Below are 17,831 nucleotides of genomic sequence, written 5' to 3' on the forward strand. Positions count from 1 at the left end.
TGCCCCAGGAAATTCTGAGGACAAAGGATGAGCACTGGGGCTGGCCTTGTAGCTGGGTAGCAGGCCACTTGTACCACCCTTGCTCCCCCTTTTCCCCTGTGCTTCTATTTCTGGCACCTATTGTCCCAAGCCCTTGAAACATCATGGTCTGTGCAGGTAGAATGGCCAATGACTGGGAATTTACTGTCTTAAAGCTAGCTCTGTCCCAAGATCAACACCATAGAATCCCTGTCCCTTTCTTTGAAAGGATAACTCAGGACTAATTTATATCCCAGCCCGACCCTCACTAGCCCCCTACCCCAAACCCCACCCAGGTAGGGTGAGGCAACAGCAGCCCTCCAGCTAAAATCCCATTCCACTTGTCTTTGTCCCTGCCCTCTCCCCATTCCTCACCTCTCCCAGAACCATCTCCTTAGTAAATCTTTTACAGGGTTTAGAGGGTAGTATGGCAGTGGAGGGAGTGTCTTATGCATGTAAAGTCCTGGGTTTGACCCCTAGCACCACACAAAAGCAAGAAAGACAAAAAACAGGCATCAAAAATGCAAAGGTGATGCTCTGGTGTCTCTCTCAAACACACAGTCATTTGGAGCTGGAGAGATATGCAATGACAGGGCACCAAACTCACATACCTGAGGCCCCAGAGATCACAGGTTCAATCCCTGACATCACTATAAGCCAGAGCTGAACACTATGCTGTTCTCTCTCTCTCATGAAAATCAATCAATCAATCAATCAATCAATCAGTCAGTCAATCAAGGCCTGGGAGGTGGCACAATGGATAAAGCATTGGACCCTCAATCATGAAGTCCTGCATTCAATCCCCAGCATCACAAGCCAGAATGATGCTCTGGCACATTCTCCTGCTCTCTTTTTTAAATTTATTATCTTTTTTTATATTTATTTATTTATTCCCTTTTATTGCCCTTGTTGTTTTATTGTTGTAGTTATTATGGATGTCGTCATTGTTGGATAGGACAGAGAGAAATGGAGAGAGGAGGGGAAGACAGAGAGGGGGAGAGAAAGATAGACACCTGCAGACCTGCTTCACCGCCTGTGAAGCGACTCCCCTGCAGGTGGGGAGCCGGGGGCTCGAACCAGGATCCTTATTCCGGTCCTTGTGCTTTGCACCATCTGTGCTTAACCCACTGAGTTATAGCCCGACTCCCGCTTTATTATCTTTATTTATTGGATAGAGACAGCCTGAAATTGAGACGGTAGGGGAAATAGAGAGGGAGGGAGGGAGAGAGAAAGACACCTGAAGATGTGCTTCACCGCTTGTGAAGCTTTCCCCCTGTAAGTGGGGACTGGGGGATTGAACCTTGGTCCTTGAGCACTGTAACATGTGCACTCAACCAGGTGTGCCACCACTCGGCCCCCTCCCTCCCTCTCTCTCTTAAATAAATAAATACAATCTTTAAAAAATAAGAGGACCAGGCAGTGGCACACATGCATAATGCATATTTTACCATGTGTAAGGATCCAGGTTCAATCCCCTACTCCCCACCTGTGGGGAGAGGAGGAATGCTTCACAAGCAGTGAAACAGGTTTGTAGGTGTCTATTTATCTCTCTCCCTCTATTTATTTATTAGATGGAGACAGAGAAATTGAGAGAAAAGGGGTGATAGAGAGGGAAAGAGACAGACACTTATAGCCCTACTTCATTACTTGTGAAGATTTCTCCCTGCATGTGGGGTCTAGGGCCTTAAACTTAGGACCTTGCGCACTGTAATGTGTGCACTTAACCAGGTGTACCACTGCATGGCCCCTCTCTCGCCCTCTCTATCTCACCTTATCCTCAATTTCTCTGTCCTATCAATTAAAATAGAAAGGGAAAAAAGAAAAAAAGGAAAAAGTCAACTCATAGTGCTGGCACAGAACCTCAGTGATAACTCTGGTGGCAATAAAAATAAATAAATAAATATTTCAAAAGGTAAAATAAATCACTTGCTTACAAATTGTCATTGCAGAGTTAGCTTCTGGGACCCAACCTACGAGACGTCACATGTCCATTCTGTCTCCAACTGTTAGATGCCTGTGGCACCTAACAGCATAATCTGTGCACAGCCTTCAAGGAGGCAGGGATGGCTCACTCAAGTGCCCTGGCCCAAGAGGCTCAGGCAGAGGACTTTGCTGTGTAGTGTTCCAAGCATCTCCTCTGTTCTACTCACTCCACACAGTGAAAACCCCAGCCACACAGGGAAGCCACATAGCATGCCAAGCCTTTCACCTTGTTCAGATTTCTTTATTGAAAAATTAAAGTCATAAGCTCTGTATATAAATACATGGATGCCACTGGTTGCCTGCAAGGCCTCTGGGGGTAGGCTGGGAGGTACAGTGGGAAGCTGGGGCCTTGGAGAAATAAATAATAATCACCAGGACAGATAAGGAACCAGGAGGAAGGGGTGGGGTGTGGGGAGGTGCTTGAGCTTATCTGTGGCACTAAAGGTCCTGCAAGGTCTCCCTTGGCTGGGGGCGGTGCCCTCTGACTCTCCTGTGACCTCACTCCAGACAGAGGTTCAGGCAGCTGGGGGTGAGCCTGCTTCTAGCAGGTAGGGAGCAGCAGTGCCTCCATCTGAGCTAGGGTCTAGATCCTGGCAAGTCTCAGGTAAAGGTGTGGTCAACACTCAGATGCCCTGCCCTTTGACTCCACACTGCCCACACTTGCACTGAGCACCTAATGTGTGTCAGCCACCTCACCTGACTCTCTTTTCCCGGTTGGGGTCCAGTGGGCCGGGAAGGAGCGGAGTGTGTGCCTGTGGGGGGTTATCTTTTGCTACCCTGGCCATGCAGTCCTGACCCTTGTAGGGGCTGGCTAGTGCTGGGATGGAGGAGGGATAGGGGCGAAGGGCTGGGCAGCAGTGGGAGGCCCTGGGCCTCTAGAGCATCACATTGAACTCCGTGACCAGGAAGTCGATGTAGTTCCGCTCCTTGGTCTTGAAGGCCTCTGCGATGATGCATGCAGCCTCCCGGTGCTCCTTGCCCCGCAGCGTCAGTCCATTCACTTCCAGGATCACGTGGCCCACCTTGAGCTGCCCACAGTTGTGGGCCGAACCACCTCGCTGCGGGGGGAGGGGGGGAGGGGAGTGGGGGGATGACACACAGGGCAGGGGTGGCAGCTGAGGGCTTGGCCTGCTGGCTCTAGCTACCCATAGGGGGCAAGCCTGACACTGGTGGTGGCCAGGCAGAGACAACCTGTGTGCCTACTGAGAGCAGAGGCTCAGAGAGAATGAGACCTGGGCCTGTGTCTGCCCTACTGTGAGTCTGTGTCGCTTGGGGTGGGACTGATCAAATACTGGGACCCCAGGCAGGTACCTGAATTGTGACGATCCTGGGCAGGGGCTGGCGGGTATTGGCACCACCCTCGATGGCGATGCCCAGGGTGGCTGCGCTTTTCTTCACGCGGATCAGGGTGGATGTGGGTTCCAGGAGTCCCGGCTGCATGTGTGAAGGAAGAGGTCAGGCTTCTCCATGACAGGCCTGGCCTGGGGTGTGTGTGGGCAGGGTAAGCTCTATGCCTTGGATCACAGGGGCTCAGAGTCAGGTTGGGTGCATCCAGTGGGCCATGCACTAAGCTGAGCACTTGGGGTACACAAGCTCATTAACTTGGGACAAGTTCAGGAGGGAAAAGGGCTAAGCCAGGGCTGCCTGTTGTGACTGCTAGGACTTGAACCCAAGGATGGCTTTCCCAACCACTATCCCTCATTAGAATGGAGCTTACTGATTACCGAGACCATCTTTCAGCATGTAGTTTGCTATTGTGGTGATGGCAAGGGCTTATTTGGAGTCTCCAGGTAAATATAAGGTATTTCTAGGTGTAGCCCTCCACCCTCCACCCTGTACTCCCAGAGATGTGAGCTTGCTACTGCTCTCCTGTGGCCATTTGTCACTGATCTCTGCCCTGGACTCACCACTCCCACCCCTTCTTACTTACTGGTTTGGAGGCCCCCTCTGTGGTCCTTTCGTTCCGAGGAGGTGGCTCCTTACTACTTTTGCTCTTGGTGGATGATATCTGCCTGCCCCGACCTGGGACACTGGCTTCTGCCTCGCCGGCATCCACACCACTGTCCTCACTCAGCGTTTGCCCACTGTCCGAGAGCTGAGAGAGTGTGGAAGCTGCTGGGGGGTGGGGAGAAAGGTGACAGAAGAGCAGCAGGAGTCAAGGAGAGCTTCCCAGAGTAGTTGACAGGATTGTAAAATGGAAAACTGGGATGGGGGTAGGACTCCCCAGCAGTGATAAGGGGTCAATAAAGAGACAGTGGGATTGGAGAGCATGGAGACTCCCCACAGCCCTGCCACTTCCTGGACCTGACTTCTGCCAAGGCTACCATTTTCAGGAGTGTTCCTGGTATAAAGATTAAAACAGAATTTAGGAGGCAGGTTCAGCCCATAGATGTGAATTTTCTTAAAGATTATTTTCTATTGTTAAAATTTATTTTGTTGATGTGGACATTGACAGAGAGAAATATGAGGGGGAAAAGAGAGGGAGAAAGAGACACCTGCAACACCACTCCACCACTCATGAAGCTTTCTGCCCCCTCCACACAGATAGGAGCCAGAGGTTTGAAACCTAACTTATGAGAGAGAGACAGAGACAGAGAGAGACAGAGATATATTGCACCAAAGTAAAATACTCTGGGGTGGTTGGGGGGGGAGGGTTCAGGTTCTGGAACATGATGGTAGAGAACATACTGGGGGTTGTATTGTTATGTGGAAAACTGAGAAATGTTATTATGCATGTACAAACTATTGTATTTACTGTCGACTGTAAAAGCTAACCCTCCAATAAAGAAATAAAAAAAAGAAAGAAAGAGATAAACAGATAGAGATACTGCAGCACCAAAGTTCTCCGCAGTGCAGTGGGAGCCAGGCTTGGTCATGTACACGGCAAAGCAGGTGCACTATCCAAGTACACTATCTTGCCAGTCCCTACCAAGTTTTAATAATGGGTCATCTAGCATATTCAGATGAGGCAACTTCAGATAAAAGTGAACTTTCAAGCTTCTCTAGGAAAAAAGAAGTTGTGCCTTGCCCAGTCTGTACTCCCATATAACTGAAGTGGTCCAAGACCTCAGTGGTGGCACATTGCCTCTGTTCACTAGTCAAATCCAAGTGGTTTCTCTATACATGTAATGATCCAACCCAAGTTGGAAGTGCTTGGCTAGGAACACACACTCTGGAATATGGGAGGCCAGGTCTGATTCCCCCAGCCCCTGACCAGCTGAGCAAGCTTAGACGAGCTACAGGCACTCTGAACCTCCACGTTCCCATGTCCCACCAACACAGGAGCAGTGGTGCCTGGCCAGAGACATGTCACTGTGATGTACAGAGCGAAGCTGTCAGGAGGCCTGCCTTAAACTGCCTGGCTCTGCCCTTACTTCTTGTGTCTTGGTTTCTTCATTTGTCAATGAAGAAAATAAGCACCAGCATCTGGGAGGACTAGATGAATTGTTATTATAGGCACCTAGGACAGTGTTACAGAGAGTGCTGTGTGACTGCCACTAGGCTCAGCCCCAGGTCTCGAGCCTACATGATGAATCCGCTGCAGCCAGTGGTCTTTCTGTCCTCCTCCCTTTCCCCTCCTTTTCCCCTTGACAGGACAGAGAGAAATTGAGGGAAAGAAAGGAGAGACCCCACAGTACTGTTTTACTGCTCCTTTGCTCTTACTACTGCACCCCGTCAGGCCTAGAAGCAGTAGTGCTCTGTCTAGAATAGTAGCTCAGGTGTCTCCTGTCTGTTCTCCCCTTAGTGGCAGCCCTTTGCTTACCACACAGTGGGCACTCAGTCACCACCTCTGACCTGGTTGGCCACCTTTCCTGACCATGTTGCACTCATGGTATCACATCAGCCACAAGATGGCAGCAAATCCCATCAAAATATAACTAATTCACTCAGACCAGAGAAGAGTTGGAACCTGTGGAGGGCTCTGAGCTGCAGCCTGTGAAAACTTGGGGGCCATAGCCTGAGGCTGGCCTTTCAGGTGCCTGGATGCACCAGCCTCCACCCTGGCCAGACATCCTAGGGTCCAGAGATGGCAGTGCCAATGACCACCTTTGCCATATGCTAGTAAACAGAAAGCAGCTGCCAGCAGCCCTCAGTGAGCTCAGTCTTACTTAGAAAGTTGCTAAGAGGATGCAGGGTATCCAGGGCCAGAGTCATTGGAGAAACAACCAACGAGGTTGGTAGCCTGGTGGCTCACTTCTACAATAGGAAACAAACTTAGAGAGCCCCTGCAGCTTGTCTAAAGTCATCAAATAACAGTCACAGTGGGTGATGGCTAAGTCAGAGCTCAGACCTGCATTTTTCACCGCATTATCCCTCAAAGTGGGCTCAGAGCTGTCCTCCACCATGCTGACCCTGAGCTAGAAGACCCCTCACAGGGCAGGTACTAGTCTAGAAGGGATGACCACCCCAGGCTCGCACAGCACACCCCAAAGCAACCCACCCTGGGTCTGCAGGTACTCACTGCGTGTCTGGGGGAGTGCCCTCACTTCATTCACATCAGGCTCGCTGTCGGGCCGGTGCACCTCCACCATGACAAAGTGCTGGTTGGTGCCAGACTGCTCTGGGTGGCTGGAGGGGGAAGGTGGTGGAAGGCATCCCCCATTCAGGGTGTTCTCTGCAGGGGGGGTCTTCAGGTGTGGGGGTGACTGGACCCGCGGGAAGGGACCGATGGGATGTTGATTGACCAGGGCCAGATGGGCATCCAGGGGCCTCTTGGAGCCAGAGTTAGCAGGGGTGATGGAGGCATAGATGGGGGAGGAGGGAGAGTCCTGTGCAGAGGGGGGCTTTGGGGTGGGTGCAGCACCCGACGGCGGGCTGCAGTTCCGTGGAGCAGAGAAAATGATGCCTGAGTGGGAAGAGGCAGAGGAAGGTGGCTGGAGGTCGTCTCGCCCAGACTTCCTGGGCTGGGAGTGTGGTCGCTCGTGGCCTTGGACCAGAGATGGAGGTGGGGGTGGCAGCTTGAAGTTGGGCATCCCCTCGGCTGTGGACTTGACATCATCCTGCCAAAAGACCCAACAGGAGTAGAAGGAGTCAGAGCCCATTGAAACAGGGAGAGAAGGCACTGAGCAGCTGAGCCGAGCCTGCTGGAACTGGGCTGGAATTCTGCCCTGGCTCTATCGGCCCCTGGCCACGCTCCTCTGAATAATGCAACACCCGAGTGGAAAACTTTTCCTAGCATCTTAGCAGCTGAGAAGCGACGGGATCTTGGCTAGTGTCTCTGGGGAAGACAATGTTACCTTTGGGAACTGAAGTTCTTGGCACTGGCCAGGCTTGTCACAGGGAGCAAGGCTTAATTAGAGGTGGGATGCAAAGGATGAGAAACCACCAAGACATTTCTTTATTCTTCTCCTTCCTTTTTAAAGGGGGTTATCTTGATGACTATAGAAGGGACAGGTGGCAGGACTGGAAGGAGAGAGAATGGACAGGACAGGTTGGGGTGCTATATGGCCCAGGTCATGGGACAGCACCTTTCTGAGTGTGCCTCTGGGCATGGGAAAGACTGCACCCCAACATAACTGGTATGGGGGTGTGATGGTATAGTCCTAGTATAATGCTAACACATCACACACCCTAGCAGGCATAATGCAGAAGCAATATATCTACAACTCAGCAAGTTCTTGGTGAGTGGTAGCTATGGATACTGTTTCTAGATGCATACACCATTACCATCTCCATTTCACAGGTGGGAAAACCAAGGTACAGAGATGTTAAGAAACTTGACCAAAGTCACATAGTCTGTGCCAGAGGTGGTATTTGTACTCGGGCAGCAGGGGTCCAGCACCCATCCTCAAAGATCTTTTGAGTGAGCTTTACAAATTGGTGCTCCCAGGCGTGGGTTGTGTGTGCAAGAGCATAAGGTTACCTTTAATGCCTACTTCAAGTCCTGTCACATAGTCATTCCAGAGAGTTCTCTTTACATGCTACATGTCTCAGCACTTGCTACGAGAACATTCTGACAAGACAGCAAAAGGAAATGCCAACTTGGCCAAGAGTCAAACAGCTTAACAGCTCCACCTAAAAGCCCCAGATAGAGGTATCCTAGTCCCTGCAGGAGAGTCCTGAGCTCCTACACTGGCTTGAGCAGGACCTCAGAGCTCCCAGTTAAGGGACTCTGTTCCCTCACACAAGGGCAGGCTGATCTTGGAGGGCAAAGCATATCAAAAGAGTCAGAGAGCATCTTACCAGAGAAATATCAGGGAGAGCATTGCTGTTGCCACGGACAGCCTCACCCGTTTCCTCCAAGTCCAGGGTATTCTAGAAATGGAGAAGAAATTCATGTGGGCACACAGAAACCCTGACGGGAAAGCTGGTATGTTCTCCAGGAAACTAATACCTGTGTCCTGTGACCCCTTCCTGTAGTGTACACGAGTTACATGCCCTATTCTCTTGAAATTTATACATTAACATTAAAAGCTGATTTTCTTAGGGAGTCGGGCAGTGGCACAGCAGGTTAAACGCATGTGACACAAAGCGCAATGACCAGCCTAAGGATCCCAGTTTGAGCCCCCAGCTCCCCACCTGCAGGGGAGTCACTTCACAGGCGTGAAGCAGGTCTGCAGGTGTCTGTCTTTCTCTCCCCGTTTTCCCCTCTCTCCATTTCTCTCTGTCCAATTCAACAACAACATCAATAACCACAACAATGTTAAAGTACAAGAGCAACAAAAAAGGGAAAATAAATAAATATTTTTTAAAAAAGCTGATTTTCCTGCCAGTCATTTGGAAATGACAGTTTTTCTTTGAGGCATTCATGCTCCACCCACCCTGCAACATATCTGGAGATGCTGCATGTAGGATGTCTCTGGCTTTGACTGGAATTCCTGGAGGCTGGTAAAGTGAGATGCTCACCCCAAAACCACTAGCCCCACCACCCCGCATTGCTCTAGGAGTCCCAAGAGGGTGGGAAAAGAGCAAGACACAAATAAGTAATAATGGGAACATCTTGTTATTCATGTCTTTAACCTGGAGGGTGGTGGTGCTTAAAGTTTAAATGGGCTTTATTTTCCTTTCCTTTCCTAACTTTTCAGAAGCCTACCCCCCCCCCCAACTGATACTGAGTCACCAAGAAGCCACCCCCGGATGGCAGCAGAGAAGCATGTCTCTCTATACTAGGCTCTCTTGAGGACTTGAGGAGCCATTTTTTATTTACTCCCACAACATCTGGGAAGGCAGCAAGCCTCTGAGAAAAACACTTGGCTCCAGTCCCCAACACAGTGATGAGTAGAGACATCTCCAAGATCAAGACTGGAAGGGCCTGGAACATTGGTGAGGCAGGATACCATCGCTGCCTTAATTCACAGACAGACAGTAAAGCAAGCATCAACAAGCAGACATTGCAGAGTCAGGAAATACAGGCATGCAATGCAGAAGAGAGGTTATCAAGGCAGAATGCCTGCAGTAGGGGGCATTGCTTACAGCTAAGTCTTGTGGGTGATCTGGGGAAAGGAGGAATACAGACTATTTTAGAGGGTAGGAAGTGTCTAAGATAAGATTGGAACAGAAGATGCTTAAGAATGTTCCAGCAGCTTCACTTGAGTCCATCATGGAGCTGACTGCACTTGAACCTGAGGGATGATGGCCTCATCAAATTCACTTTCTGTGATTATCTCCTATGCACACTTGCACTCCAGCCACAGTAGAGCAATGCAGGTGGCTCTTCTCTCTACCTACCATGTTCTTCTCTACTATGCAATAAGCAAGGAATAGGCCATATTTACTCATTGCCAAGATTCACCTCCTTGAAAGTCACAATCCCTTCCCCCTGGCCTGCTTTATTTCCCCCCTCTGTACTAATCATCACTCTTTATCCAGAAGCCAGAATAAGAACCATGAAACTTGAGATAATAACTCTGCTAGATTTTTCCATCTTACCTGGAGAAAACCCCAAACCTTATAGTCATTGTGCCCAGTGGCTGAGCTCTTTCTTACTCTTCCTTCAATGGGAAGGGATTGCTTCTGTCTCAGGGCCTTTGCACTGGCTGCTCTCAGCCCTTGCTATACTACTGGCTTATTCTTTTAAAGATTTGTTATTTTTTTCCAGCTTAACATTTTAATTTTTTAAATTTCATTACTGGGGAATTAATGTTTTACATACAACAGTAAATACAATAGTTTGTACATGCATGACATTTCCAAGTTTTCCATATAACAATACAACCCCCACTAGGTCCTCTGTCATCCTTTTTGGACCTGTATTCTCTCCCCCCCCACCCCCAGAGTCTTTTACTTTGATGCAATACACCAGTTCCAGTTCAGGTTCTACTTGTATTTTCTCTTCTGATCTTGTTTTTGCAACTTCTGCCTGAGAACAAGATCATCCCATATTCACCCTTATGTTTCTGACTTATTTCACTTAACATGAATTTTTCAAGGTCCATCCAAGATCTTCTGAAAACGGTGAAGTCACTATTTTAAATAGCTGAGTAGTATTCCATTGTATATATATATATATATATATATATATATATATATATATATATATATATATATATATATATATATACCACAAATTGCACAGCCACTCTTCTGTTGTTGGACACCTGGGTTGCTTCCAGGTTTTGGCTATTAAAAATTGTGCTGCTAAGAATATATGTGTATACAGATCTATTTGGATGGGTGTGTTGGGTTCCTTAGGATATATCCCCAGGAGAGGAATTGCAGGGTCATAGGGTAGGTCCATTTCTAGCCTTCTGAGAGTTCTCCAGACTGTTCTCCACAGAGGTTGGACTAATTTACATTCCCACCAGCAGTGCAGGAGGGTTCCTTTGACCCCACACCCTCTCTAGCATTTGCTGCTGCTACCTTTGCTGATGTATGACATTCTCACAGGAGTGAAGTGGTATCTCATTGCTGTCTTTATTTGCATTTCCCTGACAATCAAAGACTTGGAGCATTTTTTCATGTGTCTCTCGGCCTTTTGGATCTCTTCTGTGGTGAATATTCTGTCCGTGTCCTCCCCCCATTTTTGGATGGGGTTATTTGTTTTCTTGTTGTTGAGTTTGGCAAGCTCTTTATATTTTTTGGTTATTAGCCTCTTGTCTGATGTATGGCATGTAAAGATCTTCTCTGATTCTTTTGAGAGGGTCTCTTGGTTTGGGTAGTGGTTTCTTTTGCTGTGCAGAAGCTTTTTAATTTGTTGTAGTCCCATAGGTTTATGCTTGCCTTAGTCTTCTTTGTAATTGGATTCGTTTCATTGAAGATGTCTTTAAAATTTATGCAGGAAAGAATTCTGCCAATATTTTCCTCTAAGTATCTGATAGCTTCTGGTCTAACATCCAAGTCCTTGATCCACTTGGAATTTACTTTTATATTTGATGAAATAGAGTGGTTCAGTTTCATTCTTCTGCATGTTTCACCCCATTTTTTACAACACCATTTGTTGAAGAGACTCTCCTTTCCCCATTTAATAATCTGGGCACCTCTGTCAAAGATTAGATGTCCATAGGTGTGGGGGCTTACTTCTGGGCTCTCAATTCTATTCCACTGGTCAGTGTGTCTATTCATGTTCCAGTATCAAGCAGTTTTGATTATAATGACCCTATAATACAATTTGAGATCTGGGAGTGTGATACATACAGTTCTGTTCTTCTCAAGATTGTTTTGGCAGTTCTAGGTCTTTTCTGGCTCCAAATAAACATTTGTAGCATTTGTTCTATTGTAAAAAAAAATGTGGTTGGGATCTTGATGGGGATAGTATTAAATCTGTATATGGCTCTGGGTAGTATATTCATTTTGATGTTAATTCTTCCAACCCATGGACATGGAATATCTTTCTACTTCATGTCTTTTTCAATTTCCTTGAGTAGTGACTCATAATTTTCAGTATACAAGTCTTTCACTTCTTTGGTTAGGTTTTACTTCTAGATATTTTATTGTTTTTGTTGCTATAGTAAAAGGAATTGATTTCTGGATTTCAACTTCTTCTAACTTACTGTTTGCATAGAGAAATGCCACTGACTTTTGAATGTTAAGTTTGTAGCCTGACACTTTACTGTACTGCCTGATGATTTCCAAAAGATAATTGCCGGATTCTTTAGGTTTTTCTATGTATACTATCATGTCATCTGCAAATAGGAGAGTTTGACTTCTTCTCTTCCAATCTGTATCCCTTTAATTCCTTGCTCCTGCCTGATTGCTATGGCAAGAACTTCCAACACTATGTTGAATAGTAATGGTGATAGTGGACATCCCTGTCTAGTACCTGATCTGAGGGGAAATGCTTCCAGTTTTTCACCATTGAGTATGATGTTGGCTATAGGTTTGCTATGTATAGAATCCACTATCTTGAGGAATATTCCATCTATTCACCTTTTTGGTAGAGTTTTGATCATTAAGGGATATTGGATTATGTCACAGGCTTTCTCTGCATCTATTGATATGACCATGTGGTTTTTGGTCTTTCTTTTATTGTTGATTTGATTTACATATATTAAACCAACCTTGCATCCCTGGGACAAACCCCACTTGGTCATGAACAATCTTTTTAATATACTGCTGTATCCAGTTGGCTAGAATTTTGTTCAATATTTTAGCATCTATGTTCATCAGAGATATTGGTCTGTAGTTTCCTTTTCTGGTTGTGTCCCTGTCTGCTTTTGGTATCAGAGTGATGTTGGCTTCATAGAAGCTGGAAGGGAGTACTCCAGTGTCTTCAATCTTCTGGAACACTTTTAAAAGTAGAGGTATTAGTTCTTCTTTGAAGGTTTTGTGGAATTTATTTATAAAACCACCTGGTCCAGGACTTTTATTCTTGGGAAGGTTTTTAACTGTTACAATCTCACTAGCTGTGATGATCTGTTCATGTTATCTAGTTCTTCTTTACTTAATTTTGGAAGTTCGTAGGTATCTAGGAAATTGTCCATTTCTTCCAGGTTCTCTAGCTTGGTGGCATATAGTTGTTCATAGAAGTCTCGCATGATATGCTCAATTTCTGCAGTATCTGTTGTGATATCTCCTCTTTCATTTATGATCTGAGTTATTTGGGTCTTCTCCATTTTTTGTTTTGTGAATCTAGCTAAAGGTTTGTTGATTTTGTTCACTTTTTTGAAGAACCAACATTTACTTTTGTTGATCTTTTGTATGGTTTTCTTATTTTCAATGTTATTGATTTCTGCCCTAACTTTAGTGATTTCTGTCCTTCTGGTTGCTACCATTTCACATATTGCCCCACTAGGATAAAACCCTGTGAAGGCAGGATTTTGTGACAATTGCTTCATCCCTAATCTAGTGTTCAGGATAGTAGATGCATGATAAATCTTCCCTAAATGGATGAATTAGGTCACAAGTGAAACAGTGTGTGGATGAGCCAGTCATCTCAGCTGTCACAGGGAAGCACATGAACAGGGCAAATGGGGCATGACAACTGCTGCAGGTCACTGTGGACAGCAGCGCTGGGGAATGAGATATGGCTAAAGGTAGGGTCAGTGGGTGGCCTCAACTCCATGCCCCCTAGGTACAGAAACTGCCAGGTCCTCCCATGTGGATCCCTGTTGTTATATCCCCATCTCTAATGACCGCCCTGGAGTCTAGAGCACTTGGGGATGGATGAAGGCTAGTGAGGGAAACCCAGCCACAAGAGGCAAGGCTCTCATGCTCAGAGGCTCCTCATTTGGTCCCAAGGGGCAAAGCCAGCACAGACTACTGCCCCATCTTCCCATCGAAGCTGAGGGTGGGGGGGCAGGTGATGGCATACCTGGTTGAGCATGCACATTACTATGTGTAAGGATCTGGGTTCACAGCTCTGGCTCTGCAAGTGTCTTATCTCCCCTCTCCTCTGCCCCAACACACTCTCCCCATCTTGCTCTAGTAGAGAAAGAAAAGTGGGAAAATGGCTGCTGGGACCAGCAGGTTCACTGTGCAGGCATTGAGCTCCAGCACTGTGGGGAACTGTGAGGCTGAGGGTGAGCATGGTGTAGGCCTCCTATGAAATAGGTGCCTGGTGGTACAGCCGCCCCGTCAGACTCCCCCACCTGGGGTCGAGCAGGGGGGACCTTGGCCTCCAGGATTCTGTCCCCCTACCAGATTCCCTTGCCCCACAAGGACCCCACATTCTCTAATCACAAGGGTTCACTTCCTTGTTCTCAAACTGGTTAGTCCACTTACTCAGCTACTAGAAACCCCCTCACCTCTTCCCTGTCTCCTGTTCTTCTGACCATATATGGTTCAATTCCCCCTGCCCATGCAAAGACACCCCCCCATGTGCCTACTAATAATCTTACTTCCTCATCCCCCAAACCGGCTAGACCACCCACCCAGCTGTTACTGGAAAAACCCTCACCCTTTCTTAACCTCCTGGTGCCTTAACCATATTAGGTATAAGCTTCCCCTACCACCCTTTAAAAACTATGCTCTGCTACTCAATAAACAGAGTATCCACCACCATAGTCTCCTGGGGTGATCTTTGGTCTTGTCTCTTGACACAGGTTGCATAGGTATCCCAGTGTACCCACCCCTGCTGCCTCGGGGTATATTCTCGCTGGCACCCGTCTCTGGTGGCCAACAGAACGGTCATGCCAGAGAGTCTATACCCAAGACACAGCATTAGTCATGATTGGGGGGGGGGGGGAGCTAAGACTGATATGCATACCTCATCCTCATGATCATATCCCCATCTCTCCAGCCCTGGAGGAAGCTAACAGAGGGTGAATGCTTGGGAATGTGCTGCTCTCTTGCCTACTGATCAGTGGCACCTCCAGGGCTTCTTTGAGATCAGACCTGTCTGTCACAGCTGAGTGAGAGTGAGCAAATCACTGACCTGTACTGCACCTCTGTTTCCTCATCTATAAAATGGGGTTAACAGTAGCACTTTCCCAGGCTTCAAAAGCTCAGAGCAGAGCCCAGCACACAATGACAAGTACCTGTGCACACAACAGAAACTTTGGGCTTGACAAAATATGTCTTGGCCAATGTGACCTCAATGGAAAGGAAATGACAGCCCTCCCAGACAAGGCCCTCCTCCCAAACCGTGACAAGTCCAACATTTTCCAGAAATCTGCCAGCTAGGCAGTATAGACAAGCTTAAGTAAAGTTGAACAGTGAGGAGGTGGGTAGGATTCATTCTGTGCACTTGCTTCTCAAGGTCAGCAGTCTGCCATGGCTGCAGCAGGAGTCACCCAAAAGAACCAGAGGGCTTGGGGGGGCGTGCCCACACTGTACTCAAGTGTCACCACTGCCACCTGCCCTAGGAACTAATTGCAGGCATCCCACAGACTCAGAGGGCAATCCATGAAGGGACCAGACATAAGAGTCCATCTTGTCCTGGTATGTCAAGAGCTTTGGGCCTTCATTTAGTTAACAAGCATCAATAAGGCAGCCCTGGCTTAGGAGGGAAGCTCAAGGGCACACAATCCCTGTGTCTTCAATACCCAGTAGAGAACTAGACACAGAACAGCTGCCAACAAAAATATGCTCAGCATCATAGATGGAGTAGGCAATTGTAAGAGCATCTATGGGAAAAGGAAAGGAAAGATCTACAGCTTGACAATATCTGTCATTGCTGCCTGCTATGTAGGAGGGATTTTCTCTGGGAAAGAAGATCCCTAAACTACAAACTAGAAGGCAGGGGGACACAGTGCATTCCAGGCCCCTGCTAATTGCTGATATCAAGAATAGGGGATATTTTTCCTGTCAAGAGCTATTTGGATATTTTTAACATCATTAGGAGCCATACAAAATTATTAACTTAAAAATTAGTACTTAATGTTGCTATGACAAAAGCTTCTAGATGCACTGAATTTCAAGTTCTACCTGTGGTTGTCTTGACAGAGCCTGACCAAATGATTTTGTATATGGCCCATGGACTGGAGATTCCCTAACCCTGGGAATTTTTATATTTATTCATTCATTTGTTGGATAGAGACAGAGAAAAATTGAGAGAGAAGGGGAAGATAAGGATGGGGAAAGGGTAACACCTGCAGCACTGTTTCACCACTCAGAAGCTTCTGTACCAGTGGGAACCAGGGGCTTGATTTTTTCACTATAACATGTGTGCTCAACCAGGTACACCACCACCTGCCAGCCCTCTCACACCCCTCCCAACCACCTCTGATTTAGGTGATCTTAGCTGGGTCTCCCAAAAACCCCTTGAGAAGGCACAGTGGTACTCCCTAACTTATCTTTTACATTTTTGCTCAGAGAAGGAGTGTTGTCTAAGATCACAGAGTCATACAGATCAGTTTCCTCATCCAGGTTAGAGTAACCCGAAGGCTCATACACTCCTGCCAGGACCCAGGAGCTAAATGAGCTCTGATACTGTAGGAGGGCCTGGAACAACTGTCTCTTAAATGAGAACACAGTTCTACTGGGTGGGTCCTGGCTTTAGCCATTCCCTGCTATTAACTACATCCCAGAGCCAGGGATGGGAGGATGGAGGAGGCAGGTGGAGTGGGGACAAGTGTTCAGTCCTAGGAGGCAGACCTGAAGTGGAGCAAACAGCAGACGGGGCCAAGCACAGCCCTGCCAGACTCCATCTGCCAAATCCAGACGCTCAGGAGCCCCAAGTCCCCAAGCCATGTACTTCAAGCATTGGAAATAGCTGCAGACAGCAGGCTAGGAAGCCGGGGGGATGTGTCAGCAGAAATGCTTGAGGAGGCTTTGAGAGAAGATCAAGGTCAGAGCTCACACAGGAGCTAGCCTGGGAGTTCTGGTCACTCTCCTACCAAGTATTGAGGGGACCCCAGCTGCCAAAGAGTCCCCTCCCATTGCACCCAATGAGCTCAGAGCTCAGCTGAGGACTGCACACAGAGGCCTAGTTAATCTTGCCAGGTGAGACCCTGTGTCCATTCTATAGCCAAGGTGACTGAGGCTCAGAGAGGGAAGGCCACAGTAAGGACGAAGCAGGAAGCTGAACCTTATTCAACACCTGCCTGCTGTCCAAGGTGCTGCCCAGAGCCAGGATACCTGCAGGACCTGCAGACATTGTGCCTCCCCCCTACCCCCCGCTATCCAATTTGAGAGCAATTCAGAAAGCCCCTTCCTTCTGAGAAAAGGACTCATTGCTAAACGGATTCAATCAGGGCCCAGATATTCCAAAAGTCTGGTTTGAAGGAACCTTGGGGACAAGATGCAGTGGAATGACACTCAGTAATCACTGGTATGATGCTGCCAGGTGCCCTTGAGATTCAGGATATGGAAGCCAGAAAGGCTTGCCTTGCTCAGGTTCTACCTCAGCAAAATGAGGCTCTTCTCTCTCCCCCGCTCCCCTGCCCCTTCCTGGCCCTCTCCCTTCCTTCAGCCCAATTCTTGGGTTTCTAGGCCTCCCACCTCCTCTTACATAAAAGTGCTATTTTCAGCTCTTTGTTCTTGTTCCTTTACTCTGATGGACAATAGCCCTCCCCCCCACTTCCCCCTTCCATATATGGGGAAACTGAGGTACTGCAACAGAGACTTTTGGAGAAGTCATCAATGAGGGCCAAGACTTTTGCCTGAGGGGTTGCTGAGAACAAATAAGGGGTGGAGGGGAGAGAGGAAAAACACCAGAGGAAAAAGTGAAAATAAGAGGGAGAAAAATAGAGAGAGAGAGAGAGAGAGAAAGGAAAAACTCTGGAAGGAGAAACAAAGAAGTAGAGAACAATGGAAGAGAGAGAGAAGGGAAAATGAAATAGCAAGGTACAGCAGCAGTATGGCCAGAACTAGGGCTGGGGACAGGGTGGGGTTGCCCAGCATAGAAAGGCTGGCTGGAGGGGCAGGATGACCATGAGATGCCAAGTCCTTCCTGGAGGGTGGTTGGTGAGGAGGCAACAGGGCTAAACCAAAGGGCAGGGAAAAGCCAGGGGATGTGAAAGGATTATGGGTCACCTGGGGTAACAGCCATTCTGATGGACATGGGATGGTCG

The 17,831-nt window shown here is 47.7% G+C and overlaps 1 protein-coding gene across 1 annotated transcript in view; it reads right to left on the reverse strand.

Moving 5' to 3' along the window:
* Positions 1-2,221: 2,221 nt before the first annotated feature.
* Positions 2,222-17,831, reverse strand: part of WHRN (whirlin) — a 138,353-nt gene continuing 122,743 nt past the window's right edge. Inside the window, exons 8-12 of the mRNA XM_060200024.1 lie at positions 8,185-8,256; positions 6,464-7,001; positions 3,932-4,116; positions 3,313-3,435; positions 2,222-3,059 (exon numbers count right to left, since the gene is read on the reverse strand). Of these exons, the coding sequence (XP_060056007.1) occupies positions 2,877-3,059; positions 3,313-3,435; positions 3,932-4,116; positions 6,464-7,001; positions 8,185-8,256 (1,101 nt within the window). The 3' untranslated portion in view covers positions 2,222-2,876. The remainder of the gene's footprint in view (positions 3,060-3,312; positions 3,436-3,931; positions 4,117-6,463; positions 7,002-8,184; positions 8,257-17,831) is intronic.

This window comes from Erinaceus europaeus, chromosome 10 (assembly GCF_950295315.1).
Source record: "Erinaceus europaeus chromosome 10, mEriEur2.1, whole genome shotgun sequence".
Classification (NCBI taxonomy): Eukaryota; Metazoa; Chordata; class Mammalia; order Eulipotyphla; family Erinaceidae; genus Erinaceus; species Erinaceus europaeus.